This window comes from Haliotis asinina, chromosome 1 (assembly GCF_037392515.1).
Source record: "Haliotis asinina isolate JCU_RB_2024 chromosome 1, JCU_Hal_asi_v2, whole genome shotgun sequence".
Lineage (NCBI taxonomy): Eukaryota > Metazoa > Mollusca > Gastropoda > Lepetellida > Haliotidae > Haliotis > Haliotis asinina.
Window position 1 is genome coordinate 95,468,759 of NC_090280.1, and position 24,198 is coordinate 95,492,956.

General features: G+C 41.2%; 1 protein-coding gene across 1 annotated transcript in view; it reads left to right on the plus strand.

Moving 5' to 3' along the window:
- Positions 1-384: 384 nt before the first annotated feature.
- Positions 385-24,198, plus strand: part of LOC137258690 (uncharacterized) — a gene marked incomplete at its 5' end in the record, with an annotated part of 43,127 nt that continues 19,313 nt past the window's right edge. Inside the window, 17 exons of the mRNA XM_067796386.1 lie at positions 385-463; positions 5,664-5,870; positions 6,761-6,802; positions 7,322-7,531; positions 8,721-8,762; positions 9,569-9,814; positions 11,296-11,550; positions 11,900-11,965; positions 12,607-12,903; positions 15,159-15,377; positions 15,830-16,480; positions 17,054-17,293; positions 19,557-19,772; positions 20,537-20,788; positions 21,941-22,159; positions 23,187-23,429; positions 23,921-23,968. Coding sequence (XP_067652487.1) covers positions 385-463; positions 5,664-5,870; positions 6,761-6,802; positions 7,322-7,531; positions 8,721-8,762; positions 9,569-9,814; positions 11,296-11,550; positions 11,900-11,965; positions 12,607-12,903; positions 15,159-15,377; positions 15,830-16,480; positions 17,054-17,293; positions 19,557-19,772; positions 20,537-20,788; positions 21,941-22,159; positions 23,187-23,429; positions 23,921-23,968 — 3,532 coding nt within the window. The remainder of the gene's footprint in view (positions 464-5,663; positions 5,871-6,760; positions 6,803-7,321; positions 7,532-8,720; positions 8,763-9,568; positions 9,815-11,295; positions 11,551-11,899; positions 11,966-12,606; positions 12,904-15,158; positions 15,378-15,829; positions 16,481-17,053; positions 17,294-19,556; positions 19,773-20,536; positions 20,789-21,940; positions 22,160-23,186; positions 23,430-23,920; positions 23,969-24,198) is intronic.

Genomic DNA, 24,198 nt, shown 5'->3' on the forward strand with positions numbered 1-24,198 from the left:
AGACAGCTCATACAGTGAGTCTTTTATTTAATGAAATACTAACATTTTACTAACACCGTATTCATTCAAATTGAAGAGCATCCATTGACCTGTAATTGTCATTGACGTTGCTTTGACTTAACCTTGAAATAACAGTGACTATACCTTGCTTAGTCAGCATTTTTGTGTTTATGTCATGTCATTTTCATTTGACCTAGATTTCAAAAAGTGTTAATTTCCATCAAGACAAGTAAAAAGTCAATGCATATATGGTGTACAACAGTAAACGTTCAAAGGTCACTTTTTTCAAAGTTAATGAAAGCCAACAGGTATGGATCAGCTACGAAGCCAAGCGTTCGGATGTTCAGCGTCGGAGGAGAGCGGATAAAGGAGTTATATGTATAATGTGAACTGGATTTTATTCCGATTTTCCATTTGACAGGTTCACATGAATTATCAAGACATAAGCGAAGCGTCATGAAAGGTAATCTCTTTTGTGAACCTGCACATTGCAATTAGGTGAAGGACGGTATTGGCTAGTCACAAGAGCCACATCTATGCACAATGCATATGTCATCGCTTTTCACAACCTGCACGCACTTTGTTTTTAGTTATTAGCTAGATAGTTCAGATCTTTTCACACGTACATATTGCACTATAGCCATTACCTGCTGATGCACATCATGCCATAAGTTCAATTACATCCATCATCCATCAAGGTAAAAGAACCTATTTCATTGGATTCCATTTGGCATGGGAGAGGACAGCCGTTGGGTAAGCGCATGTGTATGTGTGTGTGTGTGTGTGTGTGTGTGTGTGTGTGTGTGTGTGTGTTTCGTGTGTGTGTTTCGTGTGTGTGTTTCGTGCATTTGTGTGTTTACCATCACTGGATGGGATTGGCTTCTTGTAACGGTGACTGGAACTGCAACACCCGCGTAGTTGGTGATGTGTAAAATGCTTGAACGGGTGTAAGAATTGTCAAGCTCTTAGAGGCGATTACACCTTCTTTGTAAGGTAACTGGAATGCATTGAAGATTTGATGAAAATGGGGAAAATATGCATCTAGGCCAAATATACCGTCAACTAACTAATGTACATTCTTTCATAAACTCAAATGTCTTTATTGACAACTTTGGGCCGCAGGTATATATATTCCTGTAATGTTAATCTAAAAAGTACTTCTTAAGCGCACGCGCATTTCAAAGACTGACGTTTACTATTTCAAATCAATATTTAATTAAACAGCAATAACTGCAAACCATACTATATGATGCCACGATGATCCTATGAGCTTTAACAGTCCCCTCAACTAGTCCTCTTAATCAGCCTTGTTTACACTTTATTCTGCTTGTCGTCTAAATATCGATCATAGAAGATCTGCGTTTCAAGTGATCTCTAGTAGTCCATGCTTGTAGTGATAGGCTGACCTGGTTGACACGTGTCATCGTATCCCAGATGAGTAGATTGATGTTCATGCTGTTATCACTTGACTGGTCCTGACTCGATTACTTACAGACCGCCGCCATATAGCTGGTGTATTGCTTAATGCGGTGTAAAACTAAATCCTAAATCTACACTGTTAGGGCAAAGAATTCCCCGCCTTTATTTTCCTTAACATCATGTTCCTTTTAGTGTGAATGAGAAAAAACAGCTGATATGAATTGATCACTGAAAACTGATAACGACACTAGGTGTCCAAGGAAAGGGTAACCGTGTCCTTTGTAACCGGCAGCACCAGTCATTTACAAAATATGCCTACAAATGGAAGTACTATTGGCCTAACGTCACATCGAAGTACCCCTATCATGCAACTTAACAAACCAGTAAATCGAGTGATTGATGGAAACCAAAATCCACCCTTTCTCCCGCTCCACTATACCCTAATCCCATCATCACTACATGGTCTATAAACTCCACCTTTTCTCCCGCTCCACTCTACCCTAATCCCGTCATCACTACATGGTCTATAAACTCCACCTTTTCTCCCGCTCCACTATACCCTAATCCCATCATCACTACATGGTCTATAAACTCCACCTTTTCTCCCGCTCCGCTCTACCCTAATCCCGTCATCACTACATGGTCTATAAACTCCACCTTTTCTCCCGCTCCACTCTACCCTAATCCCATCATCACTACATGGTCTATAAACTCCACCTTTTCTCCCGCTCCACTCTACCCTAATCCCATCATCACTACATATTCTATAAACTCCACCTTTTCTCCCGCTCCACTCTACCCTTATCCCATCATCACTACGAGGTCCATAAAATCGGCCTCCTCTCCCTCTCCATTATGTTCTAAACCCATCGTTACTACGAATTCAATAACATAAACATTCTCTACCAACCCATTGTGCTATAAAATCTACCATCTCCCACCCCGTTGTGCTCTAAAGTTCAATGAAATATACTTTCTCTTCCTGTCCTCTACATGTAACAGTTCTGTAATCGTTCTATTTACGAACCTTCCTTACTGATCCTCTAGGGCTACCTTCTATATTCGTCCAATAAATGTATCTATCTATCCGTCTCCTGTACCCGTCCTCTAAACCCACACTCTACGCCAGCAGTAAAACCCTCATTCTACACCAGTTATAAAACCAACCTTCTCTACCAATGCTATAAAACCTACCTTCTCTTCGATAAAATCATTCCTCTACAGCAGTAGTATAAAACCCACATTCTCCATCAGTACTATATAAATCAGTTAAACTGCTTCAAAACCACTATCAAAACTACTATAAAACCCATCTTCTCTACCAGCACAATAACTTCATTTTCTTTACCCGTCACCTCTGTCTCTACTCCGAACCCACCCTCTACCATTTTACAAAGGAGCCATCTCTCTTTATCCTGCAAGTCCATCTTCTCGACTGTTCCTATAGTTCCGTCACTGACTGTTCATTCCTTTGCCACACACCCAAATATTGTCACTGTATCGCTGAACTGTGCCTTCATTCAAATCCGATATAGTCTTTAAGAGGCGATGAAGGAAGTCTGCTTATAGATAGTGCAACAAATAGTTTTCATAGCACATCATTGTTTTAATGCTCCAGTTACGTTTAGCATCTCACCAAGGAGACGCGGTGGAGTAGCCTAGCGTTCGCATGGCACACTTAAGTCCTGTGTTCGATTCCCCACAATGTGTGATTCCCATTTCTGATGTCAAACGCCGTGATATTGGCAGAATATTGCTGAAAGTGGCACAAAACAAAACTCACTCACTTACCTAGCTATTTCGTCTACCATTCCCCAAATTGTCACCACTAGCAAACAGGATCCCGAAAACACATACCTACAAAGAACTCATCCAGCTAGATCTATTCTGTTAAAGACTCCAGGATTAAGGCTTCACTACGTGGTAACGCTCCAGAGAAGGGGCCGTCTGTTGACTCCGAGCGACTTTATTTAGCACTCCGTCTCGACATAGGTCTAACTTTACTTTCCGCTTTTTGTCATATCTGTAAATATTACATCACTTATAGCCACATTGCAGTTGTTTTCATTTGGAGTATAAGAAACTACGGGGGAGTCTTTGTTCATAAGTATGAAATAGTTCAAGGCAATGGGAGTCCAAAATCCGTCCTCTAACCGGTTTTGCATTTAGACCTATGTTAACACGGTAAGAATCACGACTAGTGCAGGAACATCTCGTATTTATATTAAACACGGTAATAACCACGACTAGTGCGGGACGATCTCGTATTTATATTAAAAACGGTAATATCCACGATTAAACACAGTAAAAATCACGACTTGTGCGGGAAGATCTCTCCAAAATCGCCATGCTACTAACACTGTAAATATTACAGCTGTAGTATTCAAATGAAGGTGTACGAGTTTCGTTACCAATTAAGCAGATGTTTTAAAATCGGCTTTGTTCGAAAATTGTGCTCACTTAATTGTATTGAAACAATTTAATATGGAGACAAAAACCCGTTTAATTTTGCTGAAATAGGTCAACTCAACACAAATGAATATTTCTTAAAACAATTATATTTACATTTCATTTTCAATTTAAGTACAAATGCATTGAAGTAACATATCGATCGAATGAGACAATAACACCATGAATCCGTGTCTGATATCTTTGTCAAGTACGTGATAAAACCAATACATTACATTTTGTAAGGCTTTTTTCAGATCTAATTATCAAGCGTTTTCTCCATACAATGTCCAAGTGCAAGGTTTATGAGTCGCATTGACCACGCAGTGTTTAGTGAGTGTGTTTATTTAAACAGTTAATGAAATGTAACTTTGACAACGCCGCACACGAGGTCAAAGTGACAGAACACATGGCTCCGTGTCCACGCAACAACATAACACCAGTGCCATGGAACCAAAATTTGCGTCGGATAACCGAAGTTATAAGTAATATTTGAATTAAAGAAAAAAATGTGTTTAGCATGAGTAAACGTCGCTGACAGTCACCCCATTCACAAAGACAGAGTGACGTCGACCAAACAGAACAACAGCGACGTCTCAGCTGACCTTGACGTCGCCAGCGTGGCACGCGACATGTCGGTGAAGAACAATGTGCTTTAAGGGCTAATGCCGTAGACATTTGACGGAACGTGTGAGTAGTTGACAGATTGAGAACAGTCAGGACAACATGTTTAGCTGCTGAGACAGTTTCAGGAAGTTGTTGCTATCGATCGATTTACTTTAAGGATTGGGATCGAAGGGGATATTTGATAGACAAATAATTAAACAAGTGGGTTAATCTGATAGACAACAAACGCTTGGGTATGAAGATAGCTGAGGGCGGATGGAATTTATAAAATGTTGGCGTGGTCTTTTGCTAGAGGTTTGGATGTAAGGAATTACTGTTTACGATAAGCATAGGATTACCCTGAGGGGTTAGGTCTACGCCAACTCAGTACTGGATTCTGCAACAGAGTGTGACTAAACTCTTAACTGGAATTTCTACAGAGGAATACGTTACAGTCTGCATCAAGACTAGGTCCCGAAAGTTCGACCTGTGGATGTGTGTAAAAGCCAAACTGGTCGGTTTGGAGGGGTATGTCGTTTAGGCCGACTAGTTCAAGACAATGGGCAGTTAATACTGATATGTTCACCAGAAGATAGCATTTCTAAGGCCATGTTTATTAGTGCATTGTAGCAGCATTTTGTATTCTCTACATGATAAATATTACATATAAATAAAGTGGATAGCTGCCTAGAAATACAACAACATGCAATACCCAATATAGTTTTACGTCTACACACACACACACACACACACACACACACACACACACACAAACTGCAAAAACTGTTTTAAATTTAACTGAAAAACACGCGTTTCACCTAAGTATTAATACATCTGAGAAGTTTCTTTCGTTATTTACATAAAACTGTGTTGTTCATCTTTCTTAAAAACGAATGCCTTCCAACATATATTTGATAGTTTTTTAAGTTATAAGAGGGTAACTTTTCTTTTGGCATTTAGTGTATGCAAGCGTTGAACATCATGACATCAGCTGAGCACGCAGGACAGAGAAGTCCCATTGACTGCCTGGGCTGCCTGAACGCGAATCAAGGGCCCTGAGCTGATGATGGGCCTCCCGAGTCTGACTGTGAACTGATCACCGACACCTCTCTGTGATAGGGATTATTCCAATCTGTGAATCACAATATTCATCTGCTATGATAATAATAAACTATAAACCCACTTTACAGGGTTCCAGTGCCCGTCTTCACACGGCTACTACCGACACCCCACCACGTGTAAAGAGTACATCTGGTGTGTGGACAGCGTACCCCATCTCCAGGCATGTCTCGGAGATACGCTCTTCAATTACGACATCAAGCGGTGCGACCAACGCAGTAAAGTTTATGATTGCGATGGTAACCAGAGAAAAGACATTCAAGCAAGTTCATTCCAAGGTGAGTTAGTTTAGTTTTACGCAACACTCAGTAGTATTCCAGCTATATGGTGGCGGTCTGTAAATAATCGAGTCTGGACCAGCCAATCCAGTGATCAACAGCATAAGCATCGATCTGCGCAATTGGGAACCGATGACATGTGTCAACCAAGTCAGCGAGCCTACCCACCCGATCCCGTTAGTCGCCTGTTACGACATTCATGGAATACTGAACACCAATATTCCCGGGTGTCGAAGGTAATTCCCGAAGTCTGTCTCACGATAGAGCGTTATGAGTGAATCTATGACAATTATGGCAATACAAATGTTTGTGTTATTTATATGTCGTGCTTCAATTAAATCCCCATTGCCCAGATAAATTCACTCCAGCTCAAATGGTCAAAACGTCAAAGCCTGTATGAATACACACATCCTCGATATCTCCAGGGTATACGTTCCGAAAGGTCTCCACTATGGGTATAAATATGTCAAATATGCGTATGTACATTCTTGTTTTCAAGAAAATGTGTGGTTATTTTACTATTCCCAGTGTCTCGTGTAGTCGTCAGTGACCCAAAGCCTAGGTTAGTGTTTTTTCGTGTCTTTTAAAACACGATGCAATGTTTTGGTACAGGCACGCTACCTTCAAGGACATTTGTGTTCTTTATTCATTATATAATCGATATTCACAGATAGTTCTGTATAGCGAGGGTGGTATAATAGTACGATTTCAGTGCCACCGGTTACGAAGCTTTTTGTGTTGATAAGTGGTGGAGAATTCCTAAATCGTTTTAACTATTTATTGTGCAAACACAAGGACAAGCGATACATGGCATGTTTCAAATGTTAGATTGCATCTGGGATGGTAAAACGTGTCTTGTATGAAAAAATAAAACATTTCTTTCATTACAGCTGCACTGAAGCTGTCAAGAAAGAAGCGAGATGTTGTTAAAGGTAAATAAACTTTATAGTTCATTGTTGTACATTGAAGTTTTTTAAAAAATGAACATACATTGTGTATTTGCAGTCAAATCGATAAAATGAGATCTGGATCTGTTTAAAATGGATTCGAACTACACATTCGCCCCGAATATACGCCCTGTTTTAGAAAGTTTTTTAGAGTTGTAAGAAACAAATTTGGAACGTATTGTGTGTACCGTTTGAGCAGGATGTGCTAACCCTTTGTTGAATACCTGGTGTCATCGATGTTTTTGTAGTGCGGTAGCCTAGTAGTTAAAGTGATCGCTCGTCACGCCGAAGACCCGGGTTCGATTCCCCACATGGGTCCAATGTATGGAGCCCATTCCTGGTGTCCCCCGCTGTGATATAGCTGGAATATTGCCAGTTATATCTAACCATTGGGCTACTCCACTGCCCCTACATCTTATGACCAGAACAGGTTTCAGCAGACCAATTCTATCCCAGAATTCCCACACCGACGTTACTGCTAATGTACCCTTATGAATGTTATAGGGTACCAGTGCCCCAACTCTTATGGCTATTTCCGCCACCCCACAAGTTGCCGTGAATACATCTGGTGTATTGGGAGTGTACCCAACAGGATGGAATGTCAGGGAGAGAACCTGTTCGACTTCAGTATCAGAAGATGCAACAAGCCTTGGGCGGTGAAAGACTGCGATAGCAACGCCAGAAGAATTAACCCCGAGAGGACCCCTTTTAAAAGTGAGTTGTTAACACGTGTGCAAACTCCATGTGAGAAAAATACATCGATTGTGAGAGAGTTTGAGTGCTTGAAACGAGATTTGTTTTTTTTGTTTTAACGATTTGGGAGGTGGGACGGGGTAATGCCTCAGAAGACTGCTAGCTTGCTGCGTGGGGGAGGGAATTAGTTTTACGCCCCTTTTAGCAACATTGCAGCTGTATCACGCCGGGATGCACCACATATGGGTTCACATATTGTTCCCATGTGGGAATCGAACCCGGGTTCCGGCGTGGTGCTGAGACGCTGAAACAACTAGGCTACCCACCCGCCCAACCATCTTGTTGTGATACTGATATGACAAAACAAAAATCACAATCAAGGCACGTGAAAGGCTGGTCTATGATTGATGGCCATGGTAACAGTGATATTTCCACATGATAACTTTGATCATCCAATCCCCAAAACCAAAACGATTTCGACATGAGCGTTAATGACAAGGAGAGGTGCTGGCATACACGTAGTTTACTAAGTGACAGTTTCTTTTGAACTACGTAATTGACGAGAAGTAGTTCATAAACAATATATGAAATGCATCATTACCAATGTCATGCTTATCTAATACTTCTTGTATCATAGACCCGTGAAGGTCCCGGGGTAGAAAAGACCTTCCGCAACCCATGCTTGCCAAAAAAGGCGACTATGCTTGTCGTAAGAGGCAACTAACGGGATCGAGGGTCAGGCTCTCTGACTTGGTTGACACATGTCATCGGTTCCCAATTGTGCAGATCGATGCTCATGTTGTTGGTCACTGGATTGTCTGATCAAGACTCGATTATTTACAGACCGCCGCCATATAGCTGGAATACTGCTGAGTGCGGCGTAAAACTAAACTCACTGACTCTTGTATCATATATAATTATTGACACAGTGCCGTAGCCTAGTGGCTAAATCCTTTGCTCGTAACATTGAAGACCCGGGTTCGATTCCCCTCACAGGTGCAGTGTGTGGAAACCATTTCTGGTGTCCCCCTCGTGATATTAATGGAATCTTCCTAAAAGCGACGTTAAACCACTCACTCACTCTATATTTAGTGTTTATTTGATATTATTCGCTAGTTAATTCTTGCTATCGAACTGTCTTTGGTTAAAAGTTTCTCTTGAAATGTCTTCGGAAATGGTTTCCTTGGCATCACCATTTTGTTTGTTTCAGCTTCAACTCGGTTGTCAAGAACGAAGCGCAGCGTCTTCGAAGGTACGTTCCTTCTGTACATAGCCAAACAATATTTAGAATTCGTTCTACTTCCCGAGCTGGAATGTGGGTTGGAACTGGTCATCAACATCCCATGCTTGTCGTGGTCAGGCGTGGTCAAGCCTACTGTCCTGGTTGCCACATCATTGTATTCCATGATGTTGATCACTGGGTTGTCTGGTCATATAGTTGGAATACTGCTGAGGGTGGCGTTAAAAAACAAACAAACCAATACTGCTTTGACTTGAGCCACCCCCACCCCCAACAAAGAACTGTCAGAATATTATTTCCTTAGATGTTAAAATCAAGTACAGGGTTTGGTGTCAAAACTTCCCTCGTTTATGATACATTCGAACATACATGTAATCTTTCCATCAGAATACCAATACGACCCTAATGGTAAGGCTCTGGCCAGTAACGGGATCGGGTAGTCAGGCTCGCTGACTTGGTTGACACATGTCATCGGTTCCCAATTGCGCACACCGATGTTCATGTTGTTGGTCACTGGATTGTCTGGTCCAGATTCGATTATTTACAGACCGCCGCCAAGTAGCTGGAATATTGCTGCGTGCGGCGTAAAACTAAACTCACTCACTCTCTGGTTTTAGCCGAGATTTCTTATGAATAGGGAAATGTCTTTGACTGGAATGTACAATGGCATTTACAAGTGATAATATGTGGATGTCAAAATCTCTGAAAAGGGGATCACGGCGTTTCGAAGAATATTCTTCCTCAGGTCTTGATGCAAGCATCCTATTTACATGCAAGGGTCATGCATGCAAGCCTACCATTATCATGTATGATGCTAGGTTACCAGTGCCCCAATTCCTTTGGGTATTTCCGTCACCCAACGAGCTGTCGCCAGTACGTGTGGTGTGTGGATGGTGTACCCAAACTGATGGAATGCAACGACGGGAGCGTCTTTGACATCTCCATCAAAAGATGCAACTTCCCGTCACAAGTGAATGGCTGCAGTGGAGGAGAGGGAAGGGCCGACCCAGAGGGAACCCCCTTTATCCACCTGGGACTCCATCCTGTTGGTATGGGAGCGGCTAGTCTGACGTAACTCACAAACCTCGTTAATTTGGACGATACCTCTACCGATGAAAGCTCGATTTCCTACATGACTACAATGTGTTAAGTCTTCTCTGTGATATTCCTTAGTATTGCTATATACTATATGTCAAACCTTATTCAAATGAGAGACAGTTAAATTTGTTTCCTTGTTTAGGACTAATTGTGGCCAATGTGGCAGTAGGGCATAATTACACATGTACTACAAAATTTGTTAATTCATGTACAATGTTTCTTTAAGAAATCCGGTTAGAGCGTTAAAGTGAGCAAGTATTTGATATTTGAGTGGTGCTCGACCATTGATAAGTCCAAACTCTGAAAGTTTCAGAGAGACTCAAGTTCACTTGTTCATTTGAATATTTTGTGCTATATGTATTGTGCATTATACAACATAATTTTCGTTTAGCCTTTATCATTCCTCGTACTCTCCCTCGTTGATATTAAATGAAAAAATAAGTGGAATATCCCTTTGATTTACTGTCGCCATTCCTCGTATAAAATTCAGGGGTCCTCAACTACAGGAGTTGAGGTGTCCGGATTACCGGGGTTAAGTGATCAAAGTCAGAGGGCTTCTGAACTCAGTAGCACGCCTGGATACAAGCTTTGCCTACGCTACCCTTTGTCATCAGTGCTTGGCCTACTGCCATTGCTTTTCTGCTTTTCAGACTTTAATTCTGTTCATAGGTACAATTCAGAACACTTCCATAATCATAAGTAGTCGTTACTAAAATGGATTCCAAAGCACGATTCTCTCTGTATTATCAGCAGATAATATTGCATCAGGTAAGTCTTAACGACATAGCACTTCATTTTATTTATAGAATTATTTCTGAGGCTGTTGGCATATATTTCGTAAAAACCTTCACCATCAAGCTTGGTGTTACTGTTCATCAAAGGGGAAGTTACTGTCCAACAACGCATATTGGCAATAGCTTAATTAGCGAAGTGCTCGACATGGTAGAACTACCCGTGAAGATCCGGGTAACAATTGATCTTCAGCAAACCATGGTTATCCAAAGAGGCGACTAATTAGATCCGGGTCCCGATACACAAAGCGTTCGTAACGTTACGACCCGTCGTAACCCTATATTTTATTATAGACTGAAGAATTGCAATGAATGTTGTGTGGATTGGCTCCCTGTGATTAATTGCTTCACCTTAGTTGATGCAGGCGTTGATCGATGGCCATAGTGTCAGTCTCCGTATCGTCTAACCCAGTTTCGATTATATCGAAACTGTCGTCAAATAAGTGGATCATTATCAAGTTTATACAAGAAACTGACAAACTATGACACCAAATGCAACTGCGGTTGAAGCTTTGCGCTGCGTCCTTTAGCTACTAAATACTATCGCCAGGCTTGGAACACATTCGATATCGCAAAGAGTAACCCATGCGCTTTGAGTTGCTGCAAAATGAAAATAACCCACAATGTACATAAACCCGTTGGCTGGTCTGTTGTAGACGTAGAAGAGCCAGAATACACTTGTGAGGGCGAGGAGGACGGTCTGTGGGGGCACCCCAAAAACTGCTCAATCTACTACCACTGTAACCGGGGCAAAGGGACACAGTTTATCTGTAGTCCTGGCACCTTCTTCAACCCTTCCACGTTAGTGTGCTCCTGGCCAGGGGAGGTTCATGATTGTACCAAAGACGGAACCGTCAAGGAATTCTTTTTTAGAAAAAGAAGGAGTGCTTATCTCAAGGCAGATACGAAAGGTGAACTGTGCTTGCTGAATAATTTTTATGCCAGATCGCCCTTAGAAACTGTTGTTGGATGACCATTTTAGAGTTGAGTGAAGAATACATTAATCCTGAAGTGAAATCCATATTTATTAAGAAGACAATGATTTTTGTTAAAGTTTAGTTTCGATGGGATTTCAATGGATCAAACGTCGGATTCCGTCTAACAAAGGGTAATAACACCGTTCCAGAACTTGTGGTACTGTATACCACTGGGCCACCGATGGCTCCCGCATATGTAGGAACAAAACTGTGGGGTAGATGTTGGATTAGATCCTAGGATGAGATTAACAGATTATTGTACAATTGTTGTTTGTTTTTAAAGGATCAGCACACTCATCCTTGGTGCAAGACAGGAGAAAAAGGAACTTGTTTCATGACGAGATAAGAGGTGAGTAGATCGTTGTTGTGTCTGAGTTCAGACCTCAGATGAACGTTTCTAACCTTGAAAATTTTATCAGTGATATCACATTGATATCAACATTTTATACAGAGGCCGCGCAGATTTAGGGATGCAATGCTAAGATACCAAATCCACTATAACCGTCAATAAACTCTCGGTAACTTTCTTCTTTACCCTCCACTACAACCGTCAATAAACTCTCGGTAACTTTCTTGTTTACCCTCCACTACAACCGTCAATAAACTCTCGGTAACTTTCTTCTTTACCCTCCACTACAACCGTCAATAAACTCTCGGTAACTTTTTTCTTTACCCTCCACTACAACCGTCAATAAACTTTCGGTAACTTTCTTCTTTACCCTCCACTACAACCGTCAATAAACTCTCGGTAACTTTCTTCTTTACCCTCCACTACAACCGTCAATAAACTCTCGGTAACTTTCTTCTTTACCCTCCACTACAACCGTCAATAAACTCTCGGTAACTTTCTTCTTTACCCTCCACTACAACCGTCAATAAACTCTCGGTAACTTTCTTGTTTACCTTCCACTACAATCGTCAATAAACTCTCGGTAACTTTCTTGTTTATCTTCTACTACAACCTCAGTATCTTTCTTGTTTACCTTCCAGACAATCACAGACCCCACGGGAAGGATGATGACCTCCCATTCCTCATCCCAGAAGAAACATACCCCTGCCCCACCACGGACGGGTATTACCCCCACAAGACCAACTGCTCCGTGTACTTCCGCTGTACTCAGGGTAAATCTACCCGCTTTACCTGTAACCCTGGTACGTTCTACGACCCCAGGATATTCGGATGCTCGTGGCCGGACCATGTGCTTGGGTGCGACAGTGAAGGCAATAGGAAGGAGCGGGTCAAACGGAAGAGGAGAAGTATTTTCTCTTCACCCGGACAAAAGGAGGGTACGTAACTCCACTCTATGCTATTTATTTTCTTTACTTCTGTCTGTTGCAAAAAAAAAAGAAGAAAAAACCACTGTAAAAATTGTTTCAGGACCAGATCTATGATACGTCTTGTAATGTCTGAATCCATCTCTGCACTATGAACAAACAGAATGTTTTAACTAAAATATTAGGTATAATTGAAAAGGTTGCCGATATTGTGTTTTCGTTTCGTTACGGAAAATAAGCCCCTAAAGGTCTACAGTTTCAACACTTCAATTTGATGAAGCTGCTGAAGGTGGTGTCGGTATATGAAGGACAAAACTGAAATGAATCTGAATTTGATACAGATATCATCGTTGTTTTTCAAACTTTAAGCATTCACAAACGTACAGCGGCAGTTGTCTTTAGCTCGCGTGTGATTAGTTACCCATAATCGAGATAAACCTCTATGGTCATTTGCACGAAAATGCAAAGTTAAAGCGTTCGCTCATAACGTAGACTCGGGTCCTATTCTCCATATCTGTGGTGTTCGTTCTCCGGCGTGATATAGTTGGACTGTTGTTAAAAGCGGTGTAAAACTATACTCGCCATAAACACATGATATTGGTTCATGAGAAAGTGAGAAGAGGTTTCTAGAGAAACAGTCAGGTATTATTCAGTCGAACTCGACCTGCACTCCAGCTTGCCCTGAATCACTGGAGTATTCTGTAGGTAGTTATAGTGCATCTGACTAGCATGTAGCGACAGTGAACCAAGGTCATGTTAGCGATGATGTAACAAGGTCAGTATTAAATGTTTGGGCATACTTCCCATTTAGGACCACTGTAGTACGTGTCCGACCGAAGCCCACGACCGGCTCAAATTTAGCTATTTATTGAGCAAATATTTGAAAATTCCTAACAGTAAACACTCGTAATTGAAGATACTTGCGCTGTGTCTGTGAAGGTTAATTAACGTTAATGTTAAGGTCCGACAGTCTCGGGTGACTAGTACTGCTTGCGGCCAACGTATTGTTGATTTAAGACGTGGCAAAATATTTGATAATTACTTGACCACATCGTCCCCTGAAGCCAATAGAACTCTGATGATGACTGTCGCATTTCAGGGTCTGAATAAATTGCTTATATCGAAGTGATGACAAACTTATTCATTTATGTTTATCTAAAATAAATTCTTTTCTATTTATGGTTTCAGCAACACTTTTGTTGTTCTTCGGTTTTCCTTGACATCATTTAAAACACTTATGGATATTGCAATTTCTCTTAAACAAAGCCAATCAATAATAGTCAATTTTCTGATATCTTTAAATGTCATGTTTACATTAATTTGTTTGCCTTTATGTGTCCATTCCTAAAAGTCCATCATAGAGTCGTATATGAATAAAAACCTTCTGGTATCGATATATACTGGTTGTTATAAAATCGGAATGGTATCAACGCTTCATTTTGTAATATCTGTGAAACGATTATTACTATAAATAAGAGACTAAAAGAGCGCTTATTATTTGAATCACGCCCTCTTTCTAGATATATGCAACAGAGGATTGGTATAAACTATCGTTGAAAAATTCATCAGTTTCTATTTGAAGGCAATGAAAAGTAAAGCGCACATGAAGGTACCTTAGAGAGTAAAACTGCTGATTGCCGTTAATGTTAACGACGGTGCGTTTCATTTTTGTTAATACAAATTATTGGTGTGTAGCTGTGTTTCATGAAGACGTGAAGATCAAGATTACAACTGATCTTCAGTAACACATACATTTCGCAAGAGGCGACTAACGAGATAGGATGGTCGCCGGCTAGGTAGACACGTGTCATCTTATCCCTACTGCGTAGATGCACGCTTCTCTTACTAATCACCGGATTGACTGGTCCAACAATATTCCAACTATATGGCAGTCTGTGAAAAATCGAGTCTGGGCGAGTCAATCCAGTGTGTTGATAATAACAACGATTGTTATTGCATTACCAATCCAGATGTCTGCCAATTGAAATTGGTTAGTGTATCATGGACAGTTAGTCTTGACCTTTACTATCAAGACAAATCACCTTTTTACTATATATGCATATTCAGGATATATTCAGCACGTTATTGCTCCGTACCCACGAGTCGTAGATCCGAAATGGTGTTACTACGGAATACGTTATCGATTAAGTCATAATAATCATAATTATGAATTCAAATACTGATGACACCAGGTGTTCGCGAACGTATCCTGCCCCTCCTGTGTCAGACTGTGAATAAGTCCTTTATATATAGCTCTATATCGACAGAACCACTCAAAGGATTCCGCTGCCCGTTCATGGACGGATATTACCGCCACCCCACCGACTGCACCTCCTACTACTGGTGTGTTAGCCGGAAGTCAACCAAGTACAGCTGTGCCAACGGTACCTTCTTCAACCCCAAGATGAAACTGTGCACCTGGCCTGCTCAAGTGACTGACTGCGACATGGACGGCGTCCGGATCTCACACAGCCCATACCAGTCCAGTACGTATCTCTGACGACAGTGTGAATAGATTTTGTTAAAAGAGGTTGTTTCATAATACTCAAACAAGTTAAACAACAACCTCTAAATGGATTGCAGCGAGTTGCAGCACACTTAAGTCATGACAAATTTACTTTAGAGAATTGAAGTTCTTGAACTTCCCCTGAGAAGCATGCGAATAAGATTGTTCATGTTTGTTTTAATCAGTGACTAGTAGTCAGGTAACATAACATGTTTTCTGCAGCTTTATTCACTGTTTAGGTTAATATGTTAGGAAACAATCCTTTACACTACTCAAGGAATGCATGCAGTGCAGTCACTGGACAGGTTTTTGTATGGGTGGTAAAAAGCTTGCAATGAGCAGGAGACGCACGTAATCTCAGCCAAATGGTCAACATCATATGTACCGTCTACAACAAATGTTATTTTCTGTTGTCCCCGTCCTCTCTTGCAGAAGTGAAGGAATTCACATGTCCCACTGAAGATGGCTACTACAGACATCCCACTGACTGCGCCGCCTACTTCCGGTGCAATGAGCGGAAGTTGACACGATACAGGTGCACCCCGGGTACCCTGTTTGATGCCAAGAACAGCGTCTGTGCCTGGCCATCTCAGGTCAACGACTGCAACGACAAGGGAGAGGTGATCGCCAGCCCCTTTTTGAAGACACCAAAGCGACATTCCGACATTTACGAAATGACAGACAAGAACTCGACCGCAGCTACAGATACACCCACAAATACAACGATAGAAGAGACGACGACGCTACCCACCCGCCCGACATCTGCACCTCCTGCTACTACATCGACGACTGGAAATGTCAGAAGCACTACAATTAAGGCCGTAAAGAATGTTACAAGCAAGGTCACAAGCAAGGTCACAAGCAAGGTCACGAGCAGCGTCACACTGAAAACTAAGACAACATCTACAACGAGGGCAACAACTGGAAGCCCGACGGCATCTACATCCACCACAACGGTTCCCTCTACTTCAACATCTGCACCAACGACATCTGCCAATGTTAGCGAACGTCACTCAGCCAATGATGGATTCGGGCACGGTATCAGCACTGACAGTCAAGGAAGCGATGCATACAAATTCGGAAGTAAGGGGTTTTTTTGTTTTTAGTTCCAGTAAACGCTGTGCTGTGTTGTGATTCCTCCATTTATTGGTGTATTTTATATTCATTCCATTATCATGAGTAGCCTGTACGTTATCGCCATTTCAGCCTCGTCCCGGAAGTAACACTGTAACATATATAGCTTGCGAGTATACAGGAGCTGGATCAGACTATGTGAAATAACTGCAGTCCGTGACACAGCGGCGTGTGACAGACGCCAGTGTTTCTTAACGTCATCAGACAGCAGTAGGTTAAGACGTTACGTCAAATCACAAGCGTCACGTCATGATCTTCGTAAACGCTGCTGTAAGAGTACTCACAAGACGACCCGTTGACATCAGGGTTACCACTGGTCTTCAGCAACCCATGCATATCGTAAGAGGGGACTAACGGGATCGGGGGGTCCAACTCGCTGATTTATTTACGTATTTCAGCTGGGTAGATTCATTCTGATAGTGTTGGTCACAAATGATAATAATAACAAAAAAACCTTGACGTGATAGTGACATGACATACGCAATGTACCCATTTGACAGCATCGATATATTCGCCTTACAGCCACCGTCCACTCGCCATTTGTCTGTCCCGACGCCGAAGGCTACTTCTCCGACATGGAGGACTGTGCCTCCTACTACCACTGCGAGCAGGGCGTGCCCTATAAGAAGGAATGTGGCGTGGGGGACTTCTATTCTCCCCTCAGCCAAACATGTATCCCCGGCCACCTCGTCCCCGACTGCAACTACGACGAGGAAGAGGACACAACGTACCCTGAGTGGACCAAGGACTATTACAAAAGCTGTGAGTTTTTTGGTTCCCTGCTGTTTTGTTGAAGATTTATTTCATTGAAGATCTAATTTCAATACTATTTCGCTGATGGAAGCATGTATATTCACTTTGCATATTATGTCCTTATATGGGCAAAAACATGTTAGTCAGTTGTTCTAAACATATATTAACGAGAAAAAGACTATGTACAAGTTATACAACTGAGAACACCCTCTCCGCAGTATTTATATAATATTATTTACATTCATTATACAAGATGGACCGGCAGGAACAGAAAGAGTGGAACAACTGCAACAATTAAGAAAATCGTTTTGATTGAGAAATATATGTTTTACCAGTTTTAAATATACTTGTTTCATATGAACAGCCAGATCTCCATTGCCATATAATAGTGACTCGGAGTTTATATTCACGATGGTAACACTGCGTAAATTAGTCATCATGGTAGTTCTCTGCACAGTATATAATTAGCAGTTAAATAGGTAATGATAAGAATTTTCACACTCATTTTCAAAGAAAAACATGGTTTATCTCTTATACCAGCACTAAAGAGATCATAATTCAGTTGGCCACACATGCACCGTAGTTTTGTAAAGATGATATTACAGCTTGTTCAGCTTTCATGAGCCATTCTACATATGCATGAGGTCAAATGGTACACACGGCTGGCCGAGTCCACTTTACTAAACAGGGGAGCAGGGAATGTTTTTAATGTTGTGTTCGTGCGAAACATAAATACTTGGATTTGTTACAGAACTCGTGGCTGAAAACAACGCTTCTGATAAAAGACAATAATTCCATTTTGGATTGAGTTGTTTATACAGTCATATGTTTTGGTTACAGTAACTTTACAACGTGCAGACGTCAGTTACTTTCACAATCGGATTCACTCTCGCTATCACCCTCTAATTTCTAAACCCAGTTACGTTATCAGTGGAAACACCACTTGCTGCTGCTCGCTGCATAAAAACATGAATCGGAAATATTAAATCATCTGTAGCTCCTTGTTTCAAGAAAGTTAGGACATTGCTGACGATTTCCCGACACTGACATGTCTAACGGCGACTTTGTCTCAGCTGTTCGGACATGTTGATAATGAGCTGACAAAGGTGCACCCCTTCACAATAATAGATCCATCCAGTTGTGACACTGTGACGCAATGCATCAGTATTCGCTTGATCAGGTCAAGCTGAATAAGCTGTCGTGATGACTGCTTTTTGAAACATATAGTACGTCATTGAAAAGGAATCCCCAGCTTTGACTGTCCAAACGATAAAATAGCTGTGATAGATATATGAATATATTATCGAAAATCAGTGATGATACCATGTGTTCTCGCACAGGGTAAACACGTCAAGCCCTATAGATATGACCCATCATTCACAACATTAGGGGGGAGACGGTCTTTCGCCTGACGCCGCACAACAGTGCTCTTGCCATATTACTGAGGCCAACCCACTTCACCATTAACACAAATACTATAGACACCGATATCATATACCAGTGACGTCAGCGCAGTAATGCACCCTGTCAGGCCTCCCATCAGCCAATCAGAGAACTACAGACAGTAGTGTTCCTTGTGCTTAGGTTTACCTAAACAAACAGTAACTCGAAAACAAAGTTTGTTAGCCACCCAAGTGCCATGGAATCACTTGCAATGTATTCATTCTGTTATCAGTCCCAATCTAACACTCAGATAGCTAAAATGCCAGTGTTGACATTTCAAATAAAAGCGTATTAATTTTTTCTTAAATAGCAAAGTAATAATTTTGGTGTTTATCGTTTAACATTCGTGTACATAGGGCCCCGGTCAAAAAAGGTTAAGCAAGATTGGTCACGTATGGGTGACAGTGTTTGCCATCTTGACTCCTGAAAATTTCTAAAAAATCAGTCCTGTACAACAGCAAAACGCCTTATCAAAGAGCGTTTGTGCAACACTGCCTTTGTTCAACTAGCAGTAAATGGGTACCCGAAGGGATAACAAGGTCATATGACTATTAACCTTCTAGCTCATCCTAGGCAGCTTGGGTTAAACGGGAGTGTAATGGGCAGGGGCTATAATTTGGGCATAAATTGCTCAAAATCTGTTCCTAGGGCCACTGAGGTGCATAATAGTCCCTCTACAAATGTATACTGAACATCAAAAGAAACCTAACTCTGGGTTTTTGTCAAGTTTTCCAACAGACTTTTTTGAGATTTAATTTCTTTCAAAACTTGCGTTTCTTTTGCTGTTCAGAATATTATATAATTATGTAATGTAATGTTTCAATGACAGACACCAGCGACTTTGAATGCCCCGATCTTCATGGCTATTTCGCCGACGACGTCGACTGCACTGGCTATTACGAATGCATCAACGGCAATGCCTACCACAGGAAATGCAACGCCGGCACATACTTCGACGAAAAGAAGGAAAAATGCACCTGGGACAGTGCCAATGTCAACTGCCCGTCAGTGGTCAAGGAGGAAACGATCAAGGAGACACTGGGCAGTAAGTGACCACAGTTTGGAAGCTGGCATTTATATATATGTATATTACTATAGGGGTGGAGTTTCTGTCATAGTACAGGGTAGATAATGTCATATATCTGGTGTTTGTGTGTTCAATATATATGAAATATGTCATATAAAAGGGAAACGACATGCATATTCGACAATGGGTCCCTCGACAATTCTGTATAAAAACAGTATTTTGCATAGCTTTCTCTGTTAATTGTTTTTAACTGACTAGCTAAAGAAACGAACTTTAAAAAGTAAACCAAAAGTGTTATGGTTATACAATGACGGGTGCATTTGAAATAAGACTTCAATTTGTGTTTCAGTTCTTTGGTTGCTGCGAATGGTTTCAGTTTAGTGACGTTTTGATACCTTTTGTTATTGTTTACTCGAATCCAATTAAATGTGTAATTAGTATACTTTTTCGTCCAGTAGCGTGTTCCTGATTTCTCAAACATCGTATGAAATCGGACTCTGTATTAAATATGCAGTCGTTTCCTGGGATATGTATAAACTGGAATTGGTGGACATGTGGGTCGTTTATTGTTTTGGATATTAATAATGCACACATTTATATTCATCGATGTATATGCCATGCTTTTCAGTTGCGTTTGCCTTATTGCACACATACGACCGTATCATATTCATTTACGAATATTAAGTTATGATGTATTAATATCTGTTTTCGGATATTTACGTCTTAGGGTAGAAAGATGTTACGATCGTCACTAATATTTCATTATTCGTTTCTTTTTAAAGAAATCATGAAATCGGGACCATTTGTTTGCCCGAGCCGTGAGGGGTATTTTCGGGACCCGAAAACCTGTACTATGTTTTATGAGTGTAAAGAGGGTGTCCCCAAATCCAAGTCGTGCGGCCCTGAAACATTGTTTGATGATAAAAAGAAGAAATGCACGTGGCCAGAGCTTGTGTCCGACTGTGACGTGTATGGGAGAGTCATCCCCAAGGAGCAGACGCTCTTCACTAACAAGGAGCCACAACAGCTTGAAAGTACGTCGTTGTCAGACGTAGTAGTCGCAGTCGAAGTAGTAGTAGTAGTAGTAGTAGTAGTAGTAGTAGTAGTAGTAGTAGTAGTAGAGGGTTCCACAACTGCGGTGGATTCATACATTCATAATTATGCCGACAGTAAAAGCAGTCAAGATGAAGCACGCATTGAAAAAAGTGGTAGTGTCGTATTCGTAGACGCCGTTGTATGGACAGTAGTCACAGGAGTCGTAGACCAACCACGGATCCGTGCCGGTTACATTCGGACACTTATATTCAATTTCCATAGACTTACATGCTATTTCAGTGTTGCATATATAATTTTCGTGAAGTGAAATAATTTCTTCTCTGTGCATATACTTTCAGTTCAATTTTCCGACCACTGTTTAAGTAATGACATAACATTGATCAACTTACGTATAATTCTACAAAGTTCAATTCCATAGGCTGCCATGCCAAAGGAGTTCACGACACTGTACATATGTTAGTTAAACTGATGCCACTCCATAAACAAGCAACGGAAAATAAAACATAAATTATATGACAGTAGCTAAGATGATTCCTCACAAATGAGCAAACTTTGAATTGGAACTTTCGAAAATTAAATTAATGAAATTTACCTATGCTACACTGAAAGAAATGTAATTCTATGGAAATTACGTCAGGTGTCCGAGCATAACTCTCACGGGTCCGTAGTCTCTGCCAACTCCAGAGACAGTGTTCACAATGTGTTTTTCAGCAGAATTTTTGTTAAAGTGAAACATTGCACTTGTCGCTTTTGTTTAATCCCGTGTTTGTTATTTGCAAGCAACGATGTACGCAAAATATCAAGTTCGTAATTTGATATTTTGTAGCCTTTTGGATGGCAGGTAACTGAAGATTATTTATCACACAAATATTATGCGTTGGTGAGGATGATATCCGGTGTGGGATGATGGATGTTTGGTTTATATTACTTTCAACAATCTGTATGGTTTAATGGTGCTTGGTGATTGTTGGCTCTTGGTGTTCTATGTCACGTCCTGAAACCAATTTACCGTTACTGCTTACTGCTATCATAATTACCATTCCTTTAAACAGTCTGAGATTCAGAAATAGTTAAAACGTGTAACTATTCCATTACAGACAATTCATATTTCATACGAATCCCAATTTCAGAAAATCCCAACGGTTTTGCCTGTCCCTTACCTAGTGGTCATTTCCGTGACCCCCGTGACTGCTCAGTGTTCTATCACTGTGTGAAGAGTGTGGCCTACCGTGGCAAGTGTGGTAACAATCACGTGTTTGACCTCGGAGCATTGAAATGCGTTGACCCGGAACTGGTTCCTGGCTGTGACGTGGCCCCCAAGGCTCCCCTCATTGAAGCCACAACTGAAGGTATGTTTTTGTAAGCAAAGCACAATAACTCATATGTCTAATGTGTCTAAGTATATAACAGGGGCTTTTGGGTAGCCCAGTGTTTAACCTGTCGCTCGTCCTGCGTAGACCACTTGCACTTCGATCCTTAGGAACATAGTTGTTTGTGTGGTAATCTTTGTGTGTACAGTAATTTGTCTTGAAAGATGGTTGTAAGATGTATGACGTAAAATTCCCATGTGCACGATTTCCATTTTCTAATACAAACGCGGGTAGAAACAAACACTGACAACTATATTTATTTCATGCAAGATGACAGTCCACAGTATTGGTCTACAGTGACTTATCGACCTTCTTGAAAACCGTCAAAACCGAGAATGACACACCATGCACGTGTATCGGGTTAATGCGTTGTGCACGTGCATCCCATGCGATGTGTTAAGGGATGGTGATAAAAATAGAAATGGTGGTGCGGTCATAAGTTGTCTGTCATCGAAAAGTGTGTTATCCTTCATGTCACTATTGGTGGTTTTCCTAAGAATGCATAAACTATACTTCCTATTCAAATTGGAAATCAACGGTCCACAACTTGTTTTAAAGAATATATATCATTGAGTGAGTGAGTTGAGCTTTACGCCGCGCTCAGCAATACTCCAACTATATGGCGGCGGTCTGTAAATAATCGAGTCTGGACCAGACAATCCAGTGATCAACAGCATGAGCATCGATCTGCGCAATTGGGAACCTATGACATGTTTCAACCAAGTCAGCGAGCCTGACCGCCCGATCCCGTTAGTCGCCTCTTACGACAATCATAATCACCTTTTATGGCAAGTATGGGTTGCTGAAGGCCTATTCTACCCCGTGACCTTCACGGGTGGAGTATATATCATCATCTATGATGATCATGATGTCACGTGACTGTCTGGCCCAGATTCGATAATTTACAAACCACCGCCATGTACCTAAATAGTACTGAAGAGAGGGTGAATAGCTAGCTCGTGAAAGAAACCCAACAATTCTAACTAAAACGTCATTTCCGTCACAGAAACCGCTCACTTTGACTGTCCAAGCGACGGCTACTTCCGGGAGAAGACTGACTGTTCCGTCTACTATAACTGTAAAGATGGCGTTTACTTCCGGCATGAGTGTAAACCCAATACAGTGTTCAGTGAAGCGAAGGGTTTGTGCACATGGCCCCACCTAGTGCCCGAATGTGAGGAGAAGAATGACGCCCCGACAGTTGACGTCACGTCAGAGAGCATGTCCGAAGTTGCTCCACCAGCTGAAGGTAACTCGATTGGATTATGGTTTTGGATTATGTTTGTGTGTTAATTGTTTTCGATCCGTCCATCTGGTCTCTGATTGTTTTGTTTGTAAAATGTGTACTCCGAACTCGCTGAAAGTTCACTGTTATGTAGATCCGGGTTAGAATTTGTCGTCTATAACCCATACGTGTCGTAAGAGGCGAAAGAAGGGTTCATGTGATCAGACTCACTGGTTGGTTGACATATGCCATCGTATTTCAGTTGCGTTGATCGATGCTCATGTTGCTGATCACTGGATTGCCTGGTCCAAACTTGATTTATTTACAGACCGTTGCCATGGTGCTATAAAGTCACTCCGTCACTATGTGGTTGTTTTCATTCAAATCTGTTATCAACTAGCTGCGTGTCTAAATGTTTTCGGTCACTGTTGTGTACCGCGGTGTACTGTAGTGTAATATTGTGTATTGTGTATTATTGTTTATTGTGTGTGACGTCATGTCTGTACGGTTTGTAGCACAAGTCCCAAGCAGTGACTATGAGTTTGGAGAATCAGTTGATAAAGGTGAGTGCTGTTGTCAGCTAAAACCATTGCGTACACGTTTCCGCTAGATTCGGATCTACCACTACGATTGATGTTTTAGAGTACAATGTTGTATCTTAAGTAACCAACTTAAATTGTGAAATTTATTTCTTGAGTTATGGTAAAACAATAGTATCACAAATGAAAGATTCTGTCCCTTTTTGGTACGTGGAAACTTGTCTGAATATTTAGATATTTTTGAGGGTCCTCAA